Raw genomic sequence first — 26,852 nt, forward strand, 5'->3', positions numbered from 1 at the left:
GGATTTATTGCTAATAATTATAATAAGTTTAATAATAAAAAAAGTCCTCATTTAGAACGTTTATCTCAACTTAAACCATTTTTAAAATATATAAATTTGAAAAATTTAAAATTCCCATTAAATTTAAAATCTATTAAAAAATTTGAAATTAATAATAAACATCTAAATATTCGCATAAATATTTATACTTGGGAAAAAATTTCAACTTATGAAGAATCAATTGTACCACTTTATATATCAAAACATAAAGCAAAGCATTCTATTAAATTATTGTTGTATAATAATCATTTCTATTATATTAAAAATTTCAATAGACTGTGTGGAAGTATGCAAGCAAATTATCGACATTTCTGTTCTAATTGCTTAAATGGATTTTTAACTAAAATTAAATTAAACGAACATTATAAAAATTGTTTACACTTTAAACCTCTTACTGTCAAAATGTCAAAAAAACCAACTATGAAATTTGAACACTATGAGTATATGTATAAATTTCCATATGTAATGTATGCTGATTTTGAATCTTTATTAGTAAAAGAAAAATCGCAACTTAATAAAAAAACTAAACAAACAGCTCAACATGTCGCTTGTGGTTACTCTATTATTGTTATAAAAAATCAAAATGAAATTTACTTTTATAAAGTTTACAGAGGAAAAAACTGTATGAATCATTTTTTAAATACATTATCTTTAATTTCAACACAAATAAATGCTGAATTAGTTCAAGAAAATTCAATGATAATTACTGATTCTGAATTAAAAGAACATCATTTATCAACTATTTGTTTTTTATGTAAAAACTATATTAAACCTGAAGATAAGGTTTATGATCATGATCATTTAACTGGAAAATATAGAGGATCTGCTCATAAAATGTGTAACATAAGATTCAAACTACCTTATAAAATACCTTTATTTTTTCACAATTTAAAAAATTACGACTCGCATTTTATAATAGCAAGTTTACAATCAAATTATTTTAAAAGCTGTACTGTTATACCACAATCTATAGAAAAATTTATTTCAATATCTTTGGATAATATAAAAGTACTTGATTCGTGCCAATTTTTAAGTGAAAGTTTAGATGTATTAGTAAAAAATTTAAAATCTTCAAATAATAATTTTTCGATAACTAAACAAATATTTTGTAATAAAATTAATAATGACTTTATTGGAATGTTATTTAAAAAAGGAGTATATCCATATGAATACATGGATAGTTGGGAAAAATTTGATGAACCAGAGTTACCAACAATTGAAAAATTTTATTCTAAATTAAATGATACATCAATCAGTGTTGAAGATTACAATTTTGCTAAAAAAATTTGGAAAATAATGAAAATTAAAAATTTGGGAGAATATCATGATTTCTATTGTTTATTGGATACAGCTTTATTATGTGATATTTTTCAAACTTTTAGAAAAATGATATTTGATAAATATGAACTTGAACCTTGTCATTTTTATTCTATACCTGGTTTGGCGTGGGCCGCCGCTTTAAAATTAACAAAAATAGAAATTGAACTAATGCAAGATATTGACATGTACATGTTTATTGAACAAGGAATAAGAGGAGGAATTTGTAATGTCTTTAAAAGACATTCAATTGCTAATAATAAATATTGTAAAAATTTTGATGATAAAAACGACACTATCTTTTTAACTCATTTAGATGTAAATAATCTATATGGTAAAAGTCTTAGCGAAAAATTACCTTTAAAAAATTTTAATTGGGTTGACATTACTACTCTTAACAATATAAATTGGAATACTATTGAAACAAATGGTGACAAAGGATATATTTTAGAATGTGACTTAGAATATCCTTCAAATTTATATGACAAACATGATTTTCCACTTGCTCCAGAAAAATTAAAAATTACAAACAATTTATTAAGTGATTATCAACACAATTTATTGAAAGATCTTAAAATGTATGGATATAATCGATCAGCTACGGAAAAATTATTATTAACATTTTATGATAAAACTAAATATATTATTAATTTTAAAAATTTAAAACTGTATTTGGAATTAGGATTAAAATTAAAAAAAATTCACCGCGGAATAGAGTTTTATCAAAGCGATTTTTTAAAATCTTATATATCAATAAATACAAATCTTAGAAAAATTGCAACAAATGATTTTGAAAAAGATTTGTATAAATTAATGAATAATTCTGTATTTGGTAAAAGTATTGAAGACAAAAGAAAACATATAGATATAAAATTTGCTTTAAATTGGAAACAAGCAAATAAATATATTCAAAAATTAAATTTTAATACTGCACAGATTCTAACTGAGAACTCTGCTTTGATTAAAATGAATAAGACAAATGTAACTTTAGATAAACCAATATTTATTGGATTTTCCGTTTTAGAACTTTCTAAATATTACATGTATTCTATGCATTACAAAGTTTTTAAAAATCATTATAATAATAAAATAAAATTATTATATACAGATACGGACAGTTTAGTTTATGAAATTAAAACTAACGACTATTATGAAGATTTGAAAAAATATTTCTCACCTATAATGGATTACTCAAATTTTTCAAAAAATCATAGTTTATATAATGACAAACATCAAAAAATGATTGGATATTTAAAATCAGAATATGGAGAAAAACAAGTAAATGAATTTATTGGATTAAAAAGTAAATTATATTCTATTAAATATGATGAAGTTATGAATAAACGTGTGGCTAAAGGTGTAAAAAAATATATTATAAATAATTATATGACACATAATCATTAAATAAATGTTTTAAATGAAGAAAAATATTTTAATACAACGATGAACAAAATTGAATCTAAAAATCATAATTTGAAATCTGTTCAATTACAAAAATTTGTATTACAACCTTTTGACGACAAATCATTCATTTTAGATGATGGTGTGAATTGTCTTCCGTTTGGTCATTATAAATCTTATTTATAATTTTTATAGATACATCTCAAAATTCATCAATTCATTTAAACGATCAGATAGCATCAACATCATCATCATCATCATCATCAACTCCCCCATTATCTCTAGAAAAATTTAGCAAAATAGTTATTAAAAAAATAACTTCTCCACAACAATTAAACCAGTTATTAAATATGAATTCTGTGGCAAAAATTTCTAATAACATAATTAATGGAGCCTATATAACTGAAAAATCTCTACCCATTACCCAAGATAATATTCAAAAAAGTTTAATTAAATTGTCATCTTTTGGTATTATTAATATAATACCTTTGTTTGATTATATAATTGAGCCAATGAATAGATGTATTATTAAGATTAAAAACAATTATGATATACCAAAATTTTCAGCTGGAAAATTTTTTGATATAATTGAATTAAAAAATGTAAATTTAATTATGCGTTGCTTTTGGGTTGATAATAATGATACTTATATTAAGATAGAAATAATTAACGAAAATGTTTTAGACAATTACATGTTTAGAAAAGATCTTTTATTAGCCAATGCAATAGTTGCAGATATTAAATATTATAATGAACGATCATTTGAATGTATATCTTCACTTCCAAAATGTATTGTACCGAATGGTAAGATTATATATTTAGTTGTTAATCTTAAATATTATAAAGATTATTTTTTGTTTAGATGAACAATTGAAAATTAACTTAATAAATGATGGAAAGATACCAACAAAAGGAAGTGAACAGAGTGCAGGTTATGATCTGTATGCAAATGATGTAGGAGTATTGCAACAAAATGAAAGAAAATTAATTTCAACTGGTGTAAAAATGCAAATTCCGAATGGAAGTTATGGGCAAATATGTGCACGAAGTTCAATGGCATTAAAGGGTATAGATATAGGAGCTGGTGTCATCGATTCAGATTATACTGGTGAAATAAAAGTGCTATTGATTAATAATAGCATTAATAATTTTGCCTATATTCATGGAGATAAAATTGCACAAATTATTATATTACCATTGAAAAAAGTGACAATGTTTAATGCAACTTTTAAACAAACAAAAAGAGCTGACAAAGGATTTGGTTCTACTGGAAAATAATACATTTTATTTTAAATATTATTAATATTTTTATTTTATTATAATAACGTTTATTAATTTTAATTTTTAAAACTATTTTTATTTTATATATTTAATTATAGATTATAATGTTTATACTATTATTTAATCATTGTTAAATTTTAAATAAACTATATATATCCAATTTATTAAAAAAAATATATCATTATATAATTTTATATATATATATTTTCAATATTGTAATTATTTTATTTTAAAAAATAAAAAAAAATTAAATTAAAACATTTTTATTTTTTAATTATTAATTAAATTAAGTACAGTACAAATAATATTAAAATAAGTTTTTTCTAGTTGATTATAATATGTGCCAACAAATGATGATTATTTGAACAATTCTTTTATTCCTATAAAATACTAAAAATTAGTTATTAGTATTAGTTTTAGAATTATATACCTCATTATCCCAATTATTGGTAAATACATTGTCACAATCTTCATTAGTCTTCCATTCTTTAATTGTATCCAATATAATTTTTAATTGTTTCAAGTTTTCCATAGGGAATCCATATTGAATATACATTTCTTTAATGTCAATTTTATTGCGAATTATTTCTTTAACTAATAATGATTTGATGCATTTAGCATCATTTAATAGAGAATCAAAAACGTAGTCAAATTCTTCACTTAAAATACTATATATAGTTTGTTTAACACTATCAGATTTATAAAGATTATTCAAAGAAGGTATATCATTATTCAATGGCTTCATTATTAATGATTTAAAATAAAATTTTTCAACTATTTATATTAATATAAAACTTGGCCTTGAGTTAAATCCGATTTATTGTCGTTTAATAATTTATACAAATATTCAGCTTTAGTTTTTGCGCAGAGAGGTTTATAGATAGATTTAAGTCTATCATGAATATTACAAGGTTGAATACTTATATCATTTTGTTGAATAACCATTAACTCTCCATCAGTAGGAATAGTTTTATCACAAATTTTGAGAACATTAATGTTATCAATTTCAATAATTAAATGACCAAATCCTGCTTTATATAATAGTCCTTTAATCCCTTCATCATTTTTAGTTATTCCAATATACTTTGCTTTAGTATTGGAATTTAAATGATATATTGCTTTAATAACAGGAACAAATTCACTTGCTGATAATCCATACTCAAACTTTTTGTTGAATTTTAATCCATGAAATTCATTTTCAAGGTAGTCAATTAAATATTGATTTGAAACATCAATTTTATTTCGATTTATACGACAATTAAATGGTACACTTCCACTTATATTGTTAAAACAAAATCCAATTTCTCTTAAAATAAATTCACAATCAATTTTGAAACCATTAGAACATATAATAATTTTTAAATCATTGAAACTTGGTGAAAGAAAAGCCATAATAAACGAATATTAACTAAAACAAAATTTTAAAAAGTTTCTTTATTTATAACTAAATTCAAGGACATTAATAAATATATAGTGTAATATTAATTAATACTAAATATTAATATTTTAAAATTTGTAATGGCAACATATGATGCAACATTTAAACACCCGAGAAGATTTATTATCTATGGTCCATCGGGTTCGGGAAAAACTGAATTTGTTTGTAAAATGTTAAATAACATGTATGAATTATTTGGATTTTATTTTGACAAAATTGTATATTATTCTGGACAAGGTTTTCCTATAATAAACAATGTTCATGGAATAAATATTAAAAAAGTTAATACTTTTGATAAAAGCAATATTGAAATGTTTGATTCTAACGAAAATAATTTATTAATAATTGATGATAACATGCATACTGTAGGCAATGATTTATTTATAAGTGATTTATTTACTAAATTATCACATCATAAAAATATAACAGTTATATTGTTAATACAAAATTTATTTCATAAAAATAAATATATGCGTGATATTTCAACTAATTCCACATATGTTATTTTAATGAGTAATCCAAGGGAAACACTTTCTGTCAAAATATTAAGTAATCAAATTGATAGCAGTAATCCAAAGTTTATATATGACTCTTATATTGATGCAACAAAAAACAAACCTTTCAGTTATTTATTATTGGATTTTGACCAAAACACACCTGATAATATAAGAGTTAGATCTAACATTTTTCATGAAAATGAAAACCAATGCGTCTACATTAAAAACAAATAAATTAAAAAATATTTTACGTTGTGTTTCATATTTAAAAAAATTAAGTACAGCAAAAACAAAAAAAGATCGAAAACAATTATTAAAACAAGCTAATAATTGTATTATAAATGCAATATCAGAAATAGCTAAAAATTGTTTACTTGGAAATATACCATTAAAAACTTGTGATTTCAATAAACTTAAAATTTATAAAAATAAATTGCGACAACTTTCTATAAAATCTCCTATAATTAAAAGAAAAAATATTTTAATACAAAAAGGTGGCAATATCTTTTTAAAAATACTTGTTCAACAAGCAATATCTCATTTAATTAGTCATTTTGGTAAAAAAATCATAAATAAAGTCAGAGAAAAATATACGTAAAATGAGTTTTAAAAAACTTAAATTAATGAATGATAATAATTCCAATAATAAAATTTCAGAGTTTTTAAATGTTCAAAAATTACAAACTGAACCTAATTTATTACGATTAAATGACTTGGACAAAGAAATACATTTAATTTTAAACACAAATTATACAGAGCGTGACAAAGCTAAATTATATGCTGATTCTTTAAGAAGATTTTTGATATTTAAAAGGAAATTTAACAATATTGAAGACAAAGATTATATTAATGTAACAAATAATGTATTTGAAGATAATGTTCCCATAAATAGAATCCCTCAAAAAATAGAAGATAATGATGATGATTATGTAACTCCAAAAATTTTAAGAAGAAAAGCATTTACTACTTTCAAAAATAAGAATAAACTTGGTCAAAATAAATTAAATATTAAACCTAATGTTTTATCGTTAATTAAAAAACAATTATTTACAGCTAAACGTAATTACAACTTAAGAAATTTAGAAAAGCCAAATTATAAGTTACCTAATGTCTCAAAATCATTTGAATGGAAAAAATATTAATAAAACTATATCTGAAGCATACTATAATATTACAAAATCATCAAGTTTTAGTGGAATTAATAATTTATATAAAGTAATTAAAGAAGAATATCCATTTATAACATATAATGAAATTAAAAGATGGTTAACAAAACAAAATGTATATGGAATTCATCGACCAGTAAAACATAAATTTAAAAGAAATTCAATTGTTTCTCGTTATATTGATCATAATTGGCAGGCAGACTTAATTGAAATTAAATATCCTACAATAAATAAGAATTATAGATATGTACTTATGGTAATAGATAATTTATCAAAATTTGGATGGGGAATTCCACTTAAAAATAAAACTGCTAAAACAGTAAAAGCAGCTTTTATTAAAATATTTAAATTATCTAAACGCAAACCTAGTATATTATCTACTGATGCTGGTCTTGAATTTACTAATAAACAATTTAAAAAATATTTAAAGTGGAGAAAAATAAAACATTTAGTACTAAAAGATTCATCTAAAGCCAGAGTAGTTGAACGCTGGAATCAAACAATTAAAGTTAAACTATACAAATATATGTATTATAACAAAACAAAAAATTTTATTAATGTATTAAAAAATATTATTAATAACTATAACAACACGACACACAGCAGAACAAAATATAAACCAGTTGATGTTAATAAAAATAATGAAAAAATAGTATATAATAATTTATACAAAATAAAAGTTTCACAAGAAAATCAAAATTACAAAATTGGTGATTTTGTGAGAATACAATTAAAGAGAAATATATTTCAAAAAGGATATATTCCTAATTATAGCAATGAAATATTTATAATACATAAAATATTTTATACATCACCTTATTATAAATATAAAGTAAAAGACAAAAAAGGTGTAATTATAAGAGGTTCTTATTATTCTAATGAATTAATAAAAATTGATTAAAAATGAATTATTTTGAAAGTGATGATAAATACTTTTATTTAACTAATAATAATAACGAATGTACTGTAGAAGTAGATTATAATCCATCCATATCTTTTAAACAACCACAAGAGTGTGCTTTAGCTGAGCTAATTATTCCTAAAAGGCTTGATTTAAAAGAACCTTTAGAAAATTTAGTTCTTACTTATAATTTCAAATGGGTACCAGAATCATTTTATGGTGACATAAAAAATGATATTGTTGAGCACGATAAACATAGATTAAGTAATATTACAAAATTTGTTGTGCAGTTTGATTCAAATTATTCATTAGGAGAAAATATAACTGAAAATTACGAAATATTACATAACAAAGATATTCATTGGAAAGACCATATAAAAGAAATAATAACTAAAATTAATGGAAACATTGAAAATACTATTAAAAAAAGATATCCAAAAACATTCAAAATGCCTTCAACAAAGGTAATTGGTAATTATGGAGAATACAGTTCTGGTTTAGAATGGAAAATTAATAATATTGTATTTGATTTTGATAGTACAAAAAATATCTATAAAATTAAAAATGGAAATTTTTATATGCCAACAAAATTTTGGTATAATTTACATGATGATGATGTTTTAATAAGTAAAGAAGAATATGAAAAAATAAAACCAACAAATAAAAAAGCAATAAATGACAATGAAAAGAAAGTAGAATATTATTTGTTAAGAGGTGTTTTTTATATTGATTTTAACGAAAATTTAAAAAAACTATTAGGTTTGAAAAATTATAATATAAATAATTTATTTGATATTTTTTCCTTATATAAAATAATAAACAATGAAAAAATTAATTTAACATATCAAAATTCTGACATTCCTAACGCTTTAAAAACATCTATTAATAATATAGAAGAAATAAAAAGTGATGTTCGTCCATTAAGTGTCTCGAGAAATATAAATTATTTAATTGTTTATTGTAATATAATTATTGAATCTAATTATCAAAATAAAAAATCTAATATATTAAGAATTATCCCTACAAATATTTCGGAAAAAGATGATGTTATAAAAATTGATTTCAACGTTAAAAATTTTATACCATTAAAATACAATGAATTTAATACAATCACTTTGCGTATCACTGATGAAGAAAACAACAATCTTATTTTTAGAAAAGGAAAATTATTTGCTACGCTTATAATAAGACCTCAGTACAAAATATAACTTAGTTGTATTTTTAATAGCAACATGTGTACATCTTATCAGAATGGATTATAATTCATATTATTGTGCACAAGCAAAATATAATCAAAAAGGTGAAGGAATACCAATTCAAGGTATAAATCAAATTGAACCTAATAATATTGATTTTCTGCCACATAAATCAAAATCTGTAAAAACTAAAATTTATAAAAACAAAGTTTCTGGTTTAAGAAGAAAACCCAGAACTAATAAAAAAATAAAAAACGATTTATTAAAAAATCAAAAAAAGGTAAAAATAAACAAAAACGTAATTTGGATATATTTGCTTAAATATGGCAACTGAAATTTTAAAAGATGAATTAGATTTATTTGAAAAAGTAAAATATCAAGGAACAATTGAGAGTCAACAAATACTTGAATATCGACCTAAATCAAATGTAATAGATTCAAACACAATTGATTTTGAAATTCAAGCATCAGCTGATGAGTATATTGATATGCGAAATATTTATTTATATTTGACTTGTAAATTAACAAACAGAGACGGAACAAATTTTGCAGCAGCAATTAATAATTTTGCGCCGACTAATTACGTTTTAAACACAGCATTTGATCAATTAGCTATTTATCTAGGATCAACATTAGTGAGCCAAGCTGCTCAAAATTATAATTATATGTCATTTATTGAAGCGGTTACTGAGCAATCAAATTATTCTAACTCAACTGTTGCATCATCTGGCTTTGTTACAACTTTTTGGACACCAGCATATAATTATGAAAATCCAAATGAACACTTAGCAACTTTATGTAATGCTAGTAAAGTAATGCAATTTTACGGAAAATTACATGGGCCAATATTTACAACAAATAAATTATTAATTAGTGGTGTACCAATTAAATTAGAATTTACTAAAGCAAATGAAAGATGGCCAACAGTTTCTGAAACAGCAGCAATGACAGCAGATCAATATCCTTTGTTAAAAATTACAGATATGAGTGTTTTTGCTCGAAAAGTTAAAGTAACACCAAATTTACTTAATGCACACGCACAAGCATTAAGAATTTCTAATGCATTATATACAGTTAAACGACCTAATATTAAAGTAATTAATTTAACTCAAGGACAATCAACTTTTAATATAGATAATTTATATCTAGGTCAATTACCTAGTAAAATTATTTTAGGTATGGTTGACGATGCAGCTTACAGAGGAAATAGTTATCGAGATCCTTTAAGATTTCAAAATTTTAATTTAAATAGTTTAAGTTTAAATGTCAATGGAGATATGATACCTAAAGTACCGTATCAACCTAACTATACAACAGATTTATTTGCTAGAGAATACCACGATTTATTATTGAATTTAGGATATAATTACGTTAATAACCCATCTCCAATTGACGTTAAAAATTATAAAAATGGATTATGTTTATATGCTTTTAATTTAAATAATGATTTTAGTTTTACTAACAAATATATAAATTTACCTAAAAGTGGATATATTAATGTGCATTTAAAATTTTCAGAAAATTTAGCAAATGCTATAAAGTTAATTTGTTATGCTGTATTTGATAATACTATAGAAATTGATGAAAATAGAAATGTAACTACTGATTACTAAACATGAATTCTATTCAAATATTAAGTTTTATTAAAAGAGATAAAATAGCAAAAAAACAATTTTGTGGTGTTTTAGCTTTAAATCAGATAAGTTATATAAAAACTATTAAACCGTGTGCATTGATTGTTAACACACATAAATCATCACAACCTGGAGAACACTGGTTTGCTATATATGTTCCACTTACTGGACCAATTGAATATTTTGATTCATTTGGAAGAAAACCTTATCACCCAGAAATATATTCCTTTATTAAATTAAATGGTAAAAAATATATATTTAATCAAATACCATTACAACATTATTTGTCAACTACTTGTGGTTATTATTCTATATTTTATATATTACTGCGAACAAGAAATTATAGTCTTAAAAGAATATTAAACTTTTTTTACGTAATAGATTATTGAATGATAAAATAATTATTAAAATAATTAATAAATTAAAAAAAACATGAAATCGGTTAGATTCTGTGATAATGTACAAGTAAAAATAATGTATGTTTGGCCATATGCTTCTAAACAAGCAAGAATTTCTAATTGGCATTGGATAGTATGGGATAGACGTATTCATGAAATAAAATGTAAACTTATTGGAGAAAATATATCTTATGTTTTAGAAAAAGAATTTAGAGAAAAAATTTTTAATGAACGTTTTACTAAATAATGTTATTTTTTATTCATGTAAAATATTATTAAGAAATAAAAATTTTTTGTTTTAATACAATAATTGCATTATAAATTGGACAATTAGTTAATTTCATTGAACATGTATAACAAGTTAATAAATGAGAACATGGAAAAAATACAATATCAAATTCATTTATATAACATATTTTACATAACATGTTATTTTCTATCTTATTATTCATTATTACATTAGTTATATCAAAACATTTTATTTTATCATTATTTAGTCTTTCATTATGAATTTTAGTACATTCTTCTATGAAAACTAAGCTTTTATTTTCACGCAAAAATGCACAATGTGGATAATATTTCGCATGTTCAATCCATGGATCATCACCAGGTAACCATAGACATAGTCCACCTTTGCATTCATAACATTTCAAAAAATCTTGTAATCCAATTGAGTAAAATCCTGCTTCAGCAAATTGTTGATAATTATTTACTGTAATCCTTTCTGTCCATTGAAAATTTTTATATGACTCTAGTCTTTTATTTAAGTCACTGTAATTTATATCATCCATTTCACTTGTTCACTACTTTCACATAAAGACTATTATGACTGAAAATTTATTATACAATTGCTTTTATACTATATTTTTGTACAATGAAACAATAAAAAATATATCTCCAATAAATCTAATTAAATGTATAAAATATTAATTTTTCTAAATTTATGTCTATATATTATGGTAAAACTCTGGTAAAGGAGCTTTGTGTTATTCAAAATAAATAAAATTAATTTTTTAATGTTTATTTTATATAGTATTAATAAAATAATTTTTTTTTCAAAATTGATGTGTATGTTTTATTTAAAAACGTGGTCAAAGGAGGTAAGTGTTAAAACCTAGACAACAATTATTTTTTATTCAATTTAATTAATTTCTACTATATATCATATGTAAAGCTTATTATTATTATTATAAGTTTAATTTAATTTGTTGCAAACTATAACTAATTATTCAATACAATTACAAATACAATTATTCAAATTTTTCAATTGATTTTAATCATTAAAAAATTTATTTCCATTTATATAAAGATAGATTAATTATATTTATTTTTTAATATATAGTTTTAATAAATAAAATATAAAAAATAGATAATATAATGTTGGTATTGGTAGCGACTAGAAATATATACTTATAAATTTTTTATATAAAACAATATTTAAAATATAATTTAAAAATTTACAGCTTTTAATAATATAATATTACCTAGAATAAAAAGAAATACTAAATTATTACTGGATGTCTCGCACCCTTGTAACATTTTAAAAATTAAATTTCTGACCAAACTGAACATGGTAATTTATTTAAATATAAATTAAAAAATTATCAATATTACTATTAAAATTTAATTTAATAACTTTAAGAATTATATATATATATAAAAATTTAAGCAAAAATTATTTCTATTTAAATTAAGTTAATACAAATAATTTAATTGTTTATAAACATTAAAATTATTTTTTTTAAAACACCGCAACTGGCTTATCTAATTTTAAAATATATTACAGCTTATAGTTAACATTATTAGAAGAAAAAATATTACAAATTTACAGTTTCAAAAAAATCAGTATTACTAATATTATTATTTTTAAAAAAAAAATTATACTAAATTAAATAAGCAGTTTTCTACTAAATGTATATTAAAAATAAATTATTTTATTAAATACAGCACACGTGTCGCACCTAATTTAAAATATATTACAACTTATAGTTAAAATTATTGTAAGATAAATTATTTAAAATTTACAGTTTCAAATAGTTATAAAAAATAAAATAAATTTAAATAAATTTAATGTATAATAGAAAATAATTATTAAATTATAATTTTAATAAATTAAAATTGTTTATTAATAATTCTAATAATTAATATAATATAATAATAATTTACAGTTTTTAATTTTTAAGTAACTATTTTGCATTTTATATTTATTGATTATTAATTTTACATTTTAATTGTAAAAGTTGCTAAAATTAAATCATTACTTTATATAAATAATTACTAAAATAAAGTTAATTTGTTGTCCTAATATGACACATAAATAATTTTTTAGATATTTTTAACATTAATTACTAGTATTTATTATTATTGTTTTATTACAGTTTATAGCAAAAAATAACTTCAAGTTTTTTGTTTTGTTACATAAGTTATTTAATTATATTTAGTTATATATATATATTAATTACTAATAATTGATTGTTTTTAGATAATAATAAGTAATAAAAATAGCTAATAGAATAATAGGTTGAGAAGGCATTTAATAAAAATTTATATAATTTTATATAAAATAATTATTAGAAATAGAATTTAAAAATTTACAGTTTTTTAATATAAAATTATTATAAAAAAAATTATTATATATCTTATTAAATTAATTGAATATTACAAAAAATAGATATATAATTAATTAGATTATAACTAAGTTAATAAATAATTTTCTTAAATAAATATTTTTAAAAATAATTAAAATAAATTAAAATAAGTAAAAAAATTAGTTAATATAATGTTTGTGGCTACAGCTTCTACTAAATAATATTTATAGATTTTTATATAAAAATTTATTAAAAAAATAGATTAAAAACTTACAGTTTTTTTCTGATATAATATTACTCTTGAATAAAAAAAATAATTATATAATTTTTTTTTAGTTTTTCAAAACTTTTTTGACTGTTTACTATTTTTTTTAAAAAAAATTAAACCAATAATTTTATTAAATTTTTAATAAACAATCAAATTTTTTAATAATTTTTTTTTGTGTTATTCAATCACTTATTTTTTAGGTTAAACTTAGTTAAACAGCTAATAATTGGCGATATATTTGGACACATGTTTCGGGACTACTACCCCCCCCCCTCAGCATCAGCAGCACTGGTCGGTCAACTGGTAATATACCTCAAGAGCCGTATGTTTAGCATTTAGTTAGGGTTTTCGGATTTTTTTTTTGAGAAAAAATATTCATATTTTTTATGAAATCTTCAAAAATAAAAACATTCACAATATCCTTACCCTAACTAAATGGTAAACACACGGCTCTGAGATATATATCATATACCGATATATATATATATCCAGTTGACCGACCAGTGCTGCTAATGCTTAACGAAAATTGTCCCAAAAATATGTGTCCAAATAAATCGCTAGTTATTAGCGGTTAACCTAAGTTTAACCTAAAAAAACTAAGTTATTAGATAAAATAAAATAAAATTTATTTATTTATTATGAAAATAAGTGCCAACTACACAAAACTTTAAAAATGTGGTTTAATCTAATTTTAAATTAAAATGTTTTTTTTATATAAAAGTTATAAAAAAATAAAATAATGTATAATTTTTTAATATAAATTAATTGTTATAATTTGTTATAATTAGCAATGAATTTATTTGATTATTAGCTAAATTCAGTTTTTATTGCAATAAAATAAAACAATATATATCTAATATTTTAAAACTATATATATATATTATTATTATTAATTATAATTTTTTTTTAACTGAACATATCATAATAAATCATAATATACTAAACAAAATAATATTTTATATATTATACCCAAAACAATAAAAAAAAAATAATAAAAATGAGAAACTTTAAATAATAAACATTAATAGTATAAAAAATTAATATTAGCATAATATTATAATTTACAGTTTAACATTTTTGAAAAAAGTAAACAAAAATATTATTATTTTAAATAACCTATTAAGATACATTTTTTATTTTTTGCAATTTTATAAAAAATTAATATGTTAGATTTATATGAAAATTACGTAAATTTAATTAAATAATAATATGTTTATGTTATGACCTAAAAAAAAGTCGCAGCTGTGTAAACTAATTTTAAAATATATTACAACTTATAGTTAACATTATTGGGGAAAATATTATTAAAAATTTTACAGTTTCAAAAAATATCACTATTACTTAAAGAAAAAAAATTATAAAAATCAATACAGTCTTATCCGCCTACCCCTGCCTACCCTTGCCTACCCCTAACTTTTTTGCCTACCCTTAACATTTCTGCCTACCCCTGCCTACCCCTAACATTTCTGCCTACCCTTGCCTACCCCTAACTTTTTTGCCTACCCTTAACATTTCTGCCTACCCCTGCCTACCCCTAACATTTCTGCCTACCCTTGCCTACCCCTAACTTTTTTGCCTACCCTTAACATTTCTGCCTACGCCTGCCTACCCCTAACATTTCTGCCTACCCCTAACTTTTTTGCCTACCCCTAACATTTTTGCCTACCTCTGCCTACCCCTAACATTTCTGCCTACCCCTAACTTTTTTGCCTACCCTTAACATTTCTGCCTACGCCTGCCTACCCCTAACATTTCTGCCTACCCCTGCCTACCCCTAACATTTCTGCCTACCCCTGCCTACCCCTAACATTTCTGCCTACCCCTGCCTACCCCTAACATTTCTGCCTACCCCTGCCTACCCCTAACATTTCTGCCTACCCCTGCCTACCCCTAACTTTTTTGCCTACCCTAACATTTTTGCCTACCCCTAACTTTTTTGACTACCCTAACATTTTTGCCTACCCCTAACTTTTTTGACTACCCATAACATATTTGCCTACCCTTGCCTACACTTAACTATTAACTATTTCTGCCTACCTAAATATACTAAGATTAATATTTAATAATTTATTTAATAATTATTTAATATTTTATTTATTATTATTTATAAATTTTTATTTAAAATTATTATTTAAAATAAACTAAAACTGTTTTTTATGTTATATAATATGAATTTTATTTTATAAACAAAAATCAAATATATATATATATATTAATAATTCTAATTATTTTTATTTATAACTAATTAATTGGATAATAATAGAAATTTTAAAATTTATCTTAAGTAAAAATATATTTATTTTTTAAAAAAAATATTTATTTTTAAATATGTAGTTTTTATAATTATAATTTATTTTTTTATTAATTTATTTTTAATAAAAAATAAAATAATTTTTTGTAATTATTTATATAATAAACATAATTTTAATTAAATAATTTAATATTAATAATTATTATTTTATTTAGAATTAATAATAGGTTTGTGTAAGGTTAAAATGTTAATAGTAGGCAGGGGTAAGAAAAAGGTAGGGGTAGGCAGGGGTAGGCAAAAATGTTAGGGTAGACAGAAATGATAGGGGTAGGCAGGGGTAGGCAAAATAGTTAGGGGTAGGCAAAAATATTAAGGTTAGGCAGGGTAGGCAGGGGTAGGCGGATAAGACCCAACCCAATGGTAGGCAAATATGTTATGGGTAGTCAAAAAAGTTAGGGGTAGGCAGGGGTAGGCAGGGGTAGGCAGGGGTAGGCAAAAATGTTAAGGGTAGGCAAAAAAGTTAGGGGTAGGCAGGGGTAGGCAAAAATGTTAAGGGTAGCAAAAAAATTAGGGGTAGGCAGGGGTAGGCAGGGGTAGGCAGAAATGTTAAGGGTAGGCAAAAAAATTAGGGGTAGGCAAAAAAGTTAGGGGTAGGCAAGGGTAGGCAGGGTAGGCGGATAAGACTCAACCATATTATAATATAGTTAACTTAAAAAATAAGTTACAATAATGTTATTATTATAAAAAAACTGTTAATTTTTTTAATAATATAATAAGTCTTAATTATTGTATAATATTATTTAATGTGAAAATTTTAATAATAATTATATCAATATTATTATGAATTTTATTATCACTAATAATTTAATTACAAAAATAACTTTATAACTTACATTATTAAAATTGTTCAATAATTTATTAGTTTTTATAAAAAATTTTAAATAAAAAAATAAATTATTGCTAATGATTTGAATAGAAATTATTGTATACAAACAATAATATTAATTATTAAATATTTTTTTTTGTTTGTTTTTATAATACTAACAATATATATATAACAAACAAATATTTAAATATAATGTTCAACAAAAATATAATAAGTAATAATTTTTAAATTATTTGAAGCATTGTTAGTAAAAAAACATTACTTTTTAAAAATAAAATTAAAACTTTTACTTTTAAATAATTAAATAATTATTTATTAATTAATCAAAATTTACATTGGATTTTAATTAATAAAAAAAAATTATTTCTATTTATATAAAGCTAAATTAATTTTATATTTTTAATATATAATTTTAATAAATTATATAAAAATTATAATAACTAATAAAAATAATTAATATAACAATGAGGCTTGTGTAAGCTAATAATAAATATTTAATTATTTATAAATAAAATATAACTAGAAATATAAATTAAAATATTACAGTTTTTTTGTAATATAATATTTTACTGTATATAAAATCTAAATAATAATTATTTATTTTATTAAATTATTTGTGTATTACAAAACAAACATTATAATTGTTATATTAAATATTATTATCTATTTTAATTAATTAGATTAAATATATAATTAAGTTAAATATTTAATAATATAAAATAATAATATATATTAAATAGTTTTAAAAAATAAATTAATGTAATTTTAATTAAGTTTAATTATGTATAATAGAAAATAATAATTAAGTAATAATTTTAAAAATACAACTTCCATTTGTTAATTAATAATTCTATTTATTAATATTATTTAAGAATAATTCACAATTTTTAATTTTTTAGTAACTATTTTGCATTATATATTTAGTGTTTATTAATTTTACAATTTAATTATTATTTTTAATATAAGTAATATTTAAAATGTTAGTAAATAAAAAAAATTATTGTAGTACATTTATTTACTGACTAATTAATAAATATAAATTAATTAATTAACAAATATATAAATTTTGATTTAATGATTAGTATTATTATAATTTAAATTATTTATTATTTTTTTTGATAACATAATTATTCTAAATTTCAAATAGTTTTTATAAATAAAACATTAATATCCATATTTTTATAAAACTAAATTAATTTTATATATTTTAATAAATTAAATATAAATTAAAATAAGTAACAAAATAGCTAATATAATCTCGGGGTTTGATAGGCTACAAATAATTATTTATAGATTTTTATATAAATAATTATTACAAATATAATTTAAAACTATACAGTTTTTTTTTTGTAATATAATATTACTCTGTAAATAATTATTATATATATCTTATTAAATTAATTGTTTATTACAAAAAAAATTATAATTAAACTAATTGTCCAATAATTCTAATTATTATTATAATTTAATAATAATTCACAGTTTTTAATTTTTAAGTAACTATTTTGCATTTAAATTATTTATTTCATAAATTTTAATAAAATTTCAGAATTTAAAAGATATAATGTATAATATATATCTATATATAAATCTAATACTTTTTAAATTATAAGCTTTAAAATTTTTGCATTGTTTAAAATAATGAAAAAAGTGGTTTAATTAGTATTTAATAATAACCTAATTATAAATAAAATTTTAACAACAACAAAAAACTTTATTATTATTATTAATAACACCTCTAATTATGTTGACTTAATTCTCTGTCATCCGTATATACCGTTTTGGTAATTAATAAATCGATCTATGATTTTACATTTTTTTAAGTTTAATTAACGAAAATGATAATTAATTAATTAATTATAAATTATATTATTATACAAATTGTTAAAATTGCTATTATTTTCTAAGCAATTTAATTTAAAATAGTTAATGAAATGTTAGGGAAACATATTTTTATATAAAAGAATTATTAGAAATATAATTTAAAAATTAATAATAAATTAATAAAATTATTAAAAATAATAATTAAAACTTTTCAGTTTTCAAATAATTATGTTTGGGTCCTGATTGAGGTCCACATATTGTTAATATTATAGCCGATTTCACGTTATTTTACGTTTAAATAACTAAATAATTATTTATTAATTAATCAAAATTTACAATGGATTTTAATTAATAATAAAAATTATTTCTATTTATATAGAGCTAAATTAATTTTATATTTTTAATATAAAATATATAATATACAGTATAATAACTAATAGAAATTATAATAACTAATGAAAATTATAATAACAAATAAAAATTATAATAACAAATAAAAATTATAATAACTAATAAAAATTATAACTAATAAATATAATTAATATAACATTGAGGTTTGTGTAAATCAATAATAAATATTTAATGATTTATATATAAAATATAACTAATAATATAAATTAAAATATTACAGTTATTTATAATATAATATATTACTGTATAAAAATGTAAAAAAAACCTAACCTAATTATAAATAAAAATTTTAACAACAACAACAAAAAACTTTATTATTATTAATAACACCTCTAATTATGTTTACTTAATTCTCTGTCACCCGTATATACCGTTTCGGTAATTAATAAAATCGGGATTTAATATGTTTGTGTCCCGTTTGAAGACATCGATCTATGATTTTACATTTTTTACGTTTAATTAACGAAAACAATAATTAATTAGTTAATTTTAAATTATTTTATAATACAAATTGTTAAAACTACTATTAATTTCTATACAATTTAATTAATTTAAATTATTTTTTTTATAAGTAATAAAAAATAGTTAATGTAATGGTAGGGTCAGCAGTTTCTATCTAAAAACATTTATAGATTGTTATATAAAAAATTATTAGAAATATAATTAAAAAATTTACAGTTTCTTAATTAATAAAAAAGTTAAATAATTATTATATATTTTCAAGTTTTTTTTTGGTTTATTAAAACTCTCTTCAATCTCAATAATAAAAACATAACCATTAGTATTATATATATGTTATTAAATTAATTTTGTATTACTTAAAAAAATTAAGTAATAACTATATTAAATTTTGTAATCTATTTCTAATCAATTAAATTTCTAATTAAATTATATATTTAAGAAAAATTTAAAGTAATAATTTAGATAAATAAAATAAAATAAATACATTAAATTTAAAATAGATTTTATCTAATAAAAAATATTTTTTATGTTAAATTAATTTTATATTTTTAATAAATAAAAATAGGTATAATAAATATTTAATATATTATTGTTTGTAACGAGAATTAAGAAATTTTTTTAGTTATTTATATAAATCATTATTGAAAATATAATTTAAAAATTTTCAGTTTTTTATAATTTAATATAACTGTGTATATAATTATTATATATCTTATCAAACTAATTGTGTATTACTATAATTGAATTTTTTTTTTAAATATTTATAAAAAAAAATTCTAATTAAATTATTTAATATAATGTTATGTCGGTGGAAGCTATAAAAAATATTTATAGATTTATATATAAAACATTATTAGCAATAAAATAAAAATTTACAGTTTGTTATAATTTACTATAACTGAAATAAAAATGTTATAAAATAAACAATTATTATTCATATATTTATATTAATATTAAATTGAAAAAACTTGTTTTGACTAAAGTTATTAGTTTATAAATATATTAATATATAATAATTATATGACAATTAAAAAGTTACAGCTTATTATAATTTATATAATAATATAAATAAATATTTTTTTTTAAATAGAAAACTAATTATTTATACATAGTATAAATTAACTTAACATTAACTAGCACATTAACTTAACATATCATAATAAATTATAATAAACTAAACAAAATAATATTTTATATCATTACCCAAAACAATAAAAAAAAATTAAAAATCTATCAAATCAAAAAACTTTAAATAATAAACATTAATAGTATTAAAAATTAATATTAACATAAAATTATAATTTACAGTTTAACATTTCTAAAAAAAAGTAAACAATAATATTATTAATTTTTAGATAATCTATTAAGATACATTTTTGCAATTTTTTAAAAATAGGATAATAAAACATTAATAATTATATGAAAATTAAAATAATAATATGTTTACGTCATAAGCTAATATAATATATTTATAATTCATAATAAAAAAATATTAATATTTGTTTAGATTTATAATTAATTAAAACTTTAAATGCTTACTAAAAAAAAATATTAAATTAATAATAAATAATATCTATAATTTTTTAGTTATTTTTGTAATTTATTTTAATCGTATATTTATCAAATTCTAATTTATGATTCAATAGCCATTAATAATTAAATTTAATAAATCAAAACGTTTTCTATTGATTTGTATATAGTATATGAAATTATTATAATAATATAAACTTTTATCAATAACAGTTAAAAATATTATTATAATTATTTAATACTATAATTATATTAAAATAAATATAACTATTGTATATAAATATAGTTTTTTATATAAAATAAATAAAAATTAAATGAATTATAAAAATAAAATGAATAATACTTTTAATTAAAGAATATTTTAAATATTACGTTAAAAAATAATTTATTTATACCATTCAAATAAATTATTTTTATTTTAAATACAGCACATGTGTCGCACCTAATTTTAAAATATATTACAACTTATAGTTAACATTATTGTTAATTTTTTTTTAAAAATTTACAGTTTCAAATAGTTATAAAAAATAAAATAATTTTAAATAAAATGTATAATAGAAAATCACTATTAAGTTATAATTTTAATAAATTAAAATTGTTTATTAATAATTCTAATAATTAATATAATATGAATAAGAAATTTAATTAAAGAATTTTAATAATTATTAATATATATATATATTAATTTTAAAAATATTACGTTAAAAAATAATTTATTTGTAATTATTTGTTTATAAACATTAAAAAAAATTATTTTAAAAAAATGTCTCAGCAAAATAAATTTTATGAGTATTTTTATGATACAAAATTTGTTATTAATTATATGTAATAAATCATATTATATATAAAAATATTATTACTATTAATAATTTAAGATTTATAAATAAAATTTTTTTATTATTAAAATAAGCCATAATAACTGCATAATATTATTTAATGTAAAAATTTTATTAATAATAATAAAAGTCACTAAGAATTCCAAAGTCTCTAATAATGATAATACAAAAATAATTATATAAATTACATTATAAAATTATTTTTGTAAATTTACAGTTTTTATAAAATTTTTCACATAAAAAAAATAAATTATTGCCAATAAAATCTTATTTAAAATTTTTGTATATAATCAATGATATTAATTAGAAAACATATTTAATTATTCTTATATAATTTATTATTAAATTAATTGTGTTTGTTTTTATAATACTAATAAAATATATTTATAAAAAAATATTAAAATATAATTTTTAAATTAGTCAAAGCATTGCTAATATTAAATCATTTCTTTATATAATTAATTATTTAATTCTATTTTTTAATGTTAACATTATTAATAAAATAATTATTAAAATTGTAAACTAATTGTAAAAATAAAAATTACAAATTAATTAATAAAATAATAAAATTTATAAAAAAATTAGTTTGTAATAAATTGTTTATTGTTTAAATATATTCTAATTTTAATAATCTCTAATAATTGAATACAAAATTATTTAGGTTATTGTAAAATTTAAATACTTATTATAATATAACATTAGTAACTTTATAATTATATTTATAAAGCTCAATATTTTAAAAAATATATATTGATATTATAGTTAATATATATATATATATATATATAAATAAAAGACTATAATAATGTTATATTAAATTTATATTATTATAGTTATTAGTTAATATAGATAATCAATTAGATATTTTAGATTGAATGATTTATTTAATTTAATTACTAATATATTTTACACTTAAACAAGTATTTGAAATTAAAATTATTATTATTTATTTACTATAATTTACTACAACAACAAAATATTTTAATAAATTATTTTAATTTAGAAAATAAAATGATTAATTTAATTTTTAAAAAACACATATCGTATTTTTAAGATCATAATTTTAGACATAAATATATGTCTATACTATCAGTAAAACCAAATATTAAGTTTTTATAAATTATCTTTAATACTATTAATTAATAACTTTTATTAGTATTAATATTTTTTCTTATATCAATATTGTAAAAAATATCTAGTTAAGTTACGAGCATTGACAGTAAACAGCTTAGATTTTAAAATACGAATTACAAATTATTTAATAAAAAAATAACAGTTTTTAATAAATATTTTATTGTTCTAATATATTCAAATTTCTAATAATTTCTAATAATTGAATAAAAAATTATTTAGGTTATATTAAAAATAAAAAATATTTATTTATAGACAATTCAATAACTTTATATTTATTTCAAAAGCTCAATATTTGAGAATTATATATTCTAGTTTTATAAAATTTTAAAAAATATCTGTTTATAAAATTATTAAAACATGTAAAGTATTAAATACAATTTATTTAGTAGTTTTTTAATTTTATTTAAAATAATAAATATAAATAAATATAATTATTCATAATGCGTTCATAATTATTATCTAATAATTTTAATTCTAATAAAATTTATATAAATCTACTAACTTTTAGCAAATAATTAAAATTACAGTTTTTTTTCGAAAACATTAATTTACTTTTACAAATAGATAAATATATATACAGTAATACAATAACTAATTTTTAAACAATAAATTATAATTAATAATAATTATTATAATTAAACATTTGCCGACAAATTATCATACTAATGTAGGGGAAGTGGGTATATTACGGGTATCTAATCTTGTCTAACCTTACTTATGTAAACCAAACACTCGGCAATACACCACTTACCTTACGGTTTTGACTCTTGTAGTGATAACCTATAGTAATACGTGGCTAAGGAACGAGCGGCTTTCCTATGTTAACTCTGAGTATTCTATTTTTCTATCTTTTAAGTAATGCTAAGAGCTACACGTCCAGTATTACAGACTCGTTAAATGTTTATTATGGGCAAGGTATCCATCCGGGGTCATGGACCCATCCTGGGACAGGCATCCATCTGGGATCATGGACCCATCCTGGGACAGGCATCCATCTGGGATCATGGACCCATCCTGGGACAGGCATCCATCTGGGATCATGGACCCATCCTGGGACAGGCACCCATCTGAGGTCTGGTACCCATCCTGGGTCTGGTACCCATCCTGGGTCTGGCACCCATCCAGGGTCTGGCACCCATCTAGGGTCTGGCACCCATCTAGGGTCTGGCACCCATCCAGGGTCTGGCACCCATCTAGGGTCTGGCACCCATCTAGGGTCTGGCACCCATCCAGGGTCTGGCACCCATCTAGGGTCTGGCACCCATCTAGGGTCTGGCACCCATCTAGGGTCTGGCACCCATCCAGGGTCTGGCACCCATCTAGGGTCTGGCATCCGTCAAGGGTCAAATATTTTTATATAAAGAGATTGCGCAACGATTGGCCGAAAAATTTAATCCATATAAGTTTAGATATTTAATTAAAGAAATATTAACAAATCAAACAAACCATTTAAAGATTGACCATGATCAAATTTTGAAAAGTTTATTGAATCTTATACCATAAACCACAACAACAATAAACTTATAGACAACTCAAAAAAAAATAATAATAATAATAATAACTAAAAATTAAATTATAAACAAAAATTACTAATCTATAAAAATATTGTATAAACTTTTAAACTAAATTTTTGTTTAAAATTATTTGCTATATTTAATATGACATATACTTATATAGTATAGTAATATGTAACAGTTTAATTATGCTAAATTTATTAAAGATATTTTATTAATAATAAACTAATAATAAATGAAATTGTTTTCATTAAAAAATTACATTTTTTTTAGTTTGCAATAAAATTTCAATAATTATTTTATATCTTTAATAATTTACATTGAATTTGAATTATATGATAGCTTTAGTAAACAAAAAATATTTTCTATATTATAATAGATTAAAAATTATTTAATTTAAAAAAATTAGTTTATGTATTATAATTAAAAATTTTCGTAGGTTAATTTTTCTAATTGTTAACTTTATATAAATAACATAATTATTGATATATTTATATATATATATATACAGTTTGCTAAAAATAAAATATTAAAATTAATTGTTCAAAACATTTGTAGAAATAAAACAATACTAAAAACCAAACAAAAAATTGTTAATCATCTATTACAAATTTTTAATTTTTATTAAAATAATTATTACATTAATATTGATTAATATTTTATAATAATTGTTAGTTAAATTAACTATAAATTAAAAAAACAAGTATTTAAATTTATATATATCTAATATTAATTACTGTATTATTAAACTTATATTATAAAAATAAACTTAATAAATATATATTAAAATATTTAATTTAAAATACAATATACTTGTTATTAACTAATAATTATTAATAATAGTATGATAAATTTTAATATTATAAATTTATCATGTTATTTTTTATCATAATTATTAAATAAGATAGTTAACAATTTACAAATAACTAACTATACGTATTTTGAAAAAAATTAAAAATTTGATATCAAAATAATGTTAAGATTTATTGTTACAATTTATAAATAAATAAATTTTAAAAAATTAGTATAATTTTAAAAATATTAATTCATTGAAAAAATAATTACCAATAAATACTATAATAAGATTAAAAACTTAATAATAAATTAATGTATATTATTAAAAAATGTAAATATACTTTTAATATTTTAAATGTTTTATTTAAATATTATAATAATTTTATCAATAAATTTAGTAAGACAAAAAATTTAAATAATTAATATAAATACTTAAATAAATCAGCAGCCATTACTAAATAATTAAACTTTTAAGAAGTTATATAAATTAAAAATTTTTTAATAAATATTAAATTTACAGTTTCTAACAAAAATAATAAATTTTTATACAATTATAGCTTCAAGATAGTAACATAAAGAAACTTAAAATTAGAAATTAATACATTTTATGTATTTTTTTAGCAAAAATTATACTAATATTGTTTGCTTTAATATGTTTATATTTAACAAATTCAAAACTCTAATAATAATTTTTTTTATAAATTAATTTATCGTTTAAAACAATATAGTCAAATAAATTACATTAACATTAATAATATTAAATCTATAAAACTATATATAATAATTGAATTTTTTTTATTTAATTAAATTTAAATTAGAAAATAATTTATTACATGTAAAAATTATAATATGAAACAGCAATATATTAAATAAAAAATAAAATTAATATACAAACTAAATATTGTATATTTTAATGTATTTTAAAAAATTTTAATATATAAATATAAAATATTACTGTATAGACTATAATAAATAATAATAAGCAACAAAAACATATGTTAATATATTAAATTAATTCTAATATTCAATTATATAATATTGTTAGACATTTTTATTATTATATAATAATAACAAACAATAAAAAA

At 19.4% G+C, this 26,852-nt stretch overlaps 2 protein-coding genes across 2 annotated transcripts in view; one reads left to right on the top strand and one right to left on the bottom strand.

The window, feature by feature from the left end:
• The first annotated feature begins 3,507 nt into the window (after nt 1-3,507).
• LOC128953171 (uncharacterized) lies at nt 3,508-4,035 on the top strand. Its single transcript, XM_054298645.1, has 2 exons — nt 3,508-3,561; nt 3,658-4,035. The coding sequence occupies exons 1-2, from the start codon at nt 3,508-3,510 to the stop codon at nt 4,033-4,035; spliced, it is 432 nt and encodes a 143-aa protein (XP_054154620.1).
• Nucleotides 4,036-4,412: 377 nt separating this feature from the next.
• The window catches only part of LOC128953172 (filaggrin-2-like), a 30,657-nt gene continuing 8,217 nt past the window's right edge, over nt 4,413-26,852 (bottom strand). The window contains exons 3-5 of the mRNA XM_054298646.1: nt 4,959-5,344; nt 4,469-4,632; nt 4,413-4,418 (exon numbers count right to left, since the gene is read on the bottom strand). Coding sequence (XP_054154621.1) covers nt 4,413-4,418; nt 4,469-4,632; nt 4,959-5,344 — 556 coding nt within the window. The remainder of the gene's footprint in view (nt 4,419-4,468; nt 4,633-4,958; nt 5,345-26,852) is intronic.

Source organism: Oppia nitens, unplaced genomic scaffold (assembly GCF_028296485.1).
Source record: "Oppia nitens isolate AA-2021 unplaced genomic scaffold, nextdenovo-longstitch-racon4-pilon3 scaffold20_pilon_pilon_pilon, whole genome shotgun sequence".
Lineage (NCBI taxonomy): Eukaryota > Metazoa > Arthropoda > Arachnida > Sarcoptiformes > Oppiidae > Oppia > Oppia nitens.

Excerpts from the sequence above, each read along its gene's own strand:
- LOC128953171 (XM_054298645.1), top strand. The coding sequence starts at position 3,508 with ATGAACGATCATTTGAATGTATATCTTCACTTCCAAAATGTATTGTAC. Across the intron at positions 3,562-3,657 it reads AAAATGTATTGTACCGAATG|ATACCAACAAAAGGAAGTGA; the intron begins GTAAGATTATAT and ends AATGATGGAAAG.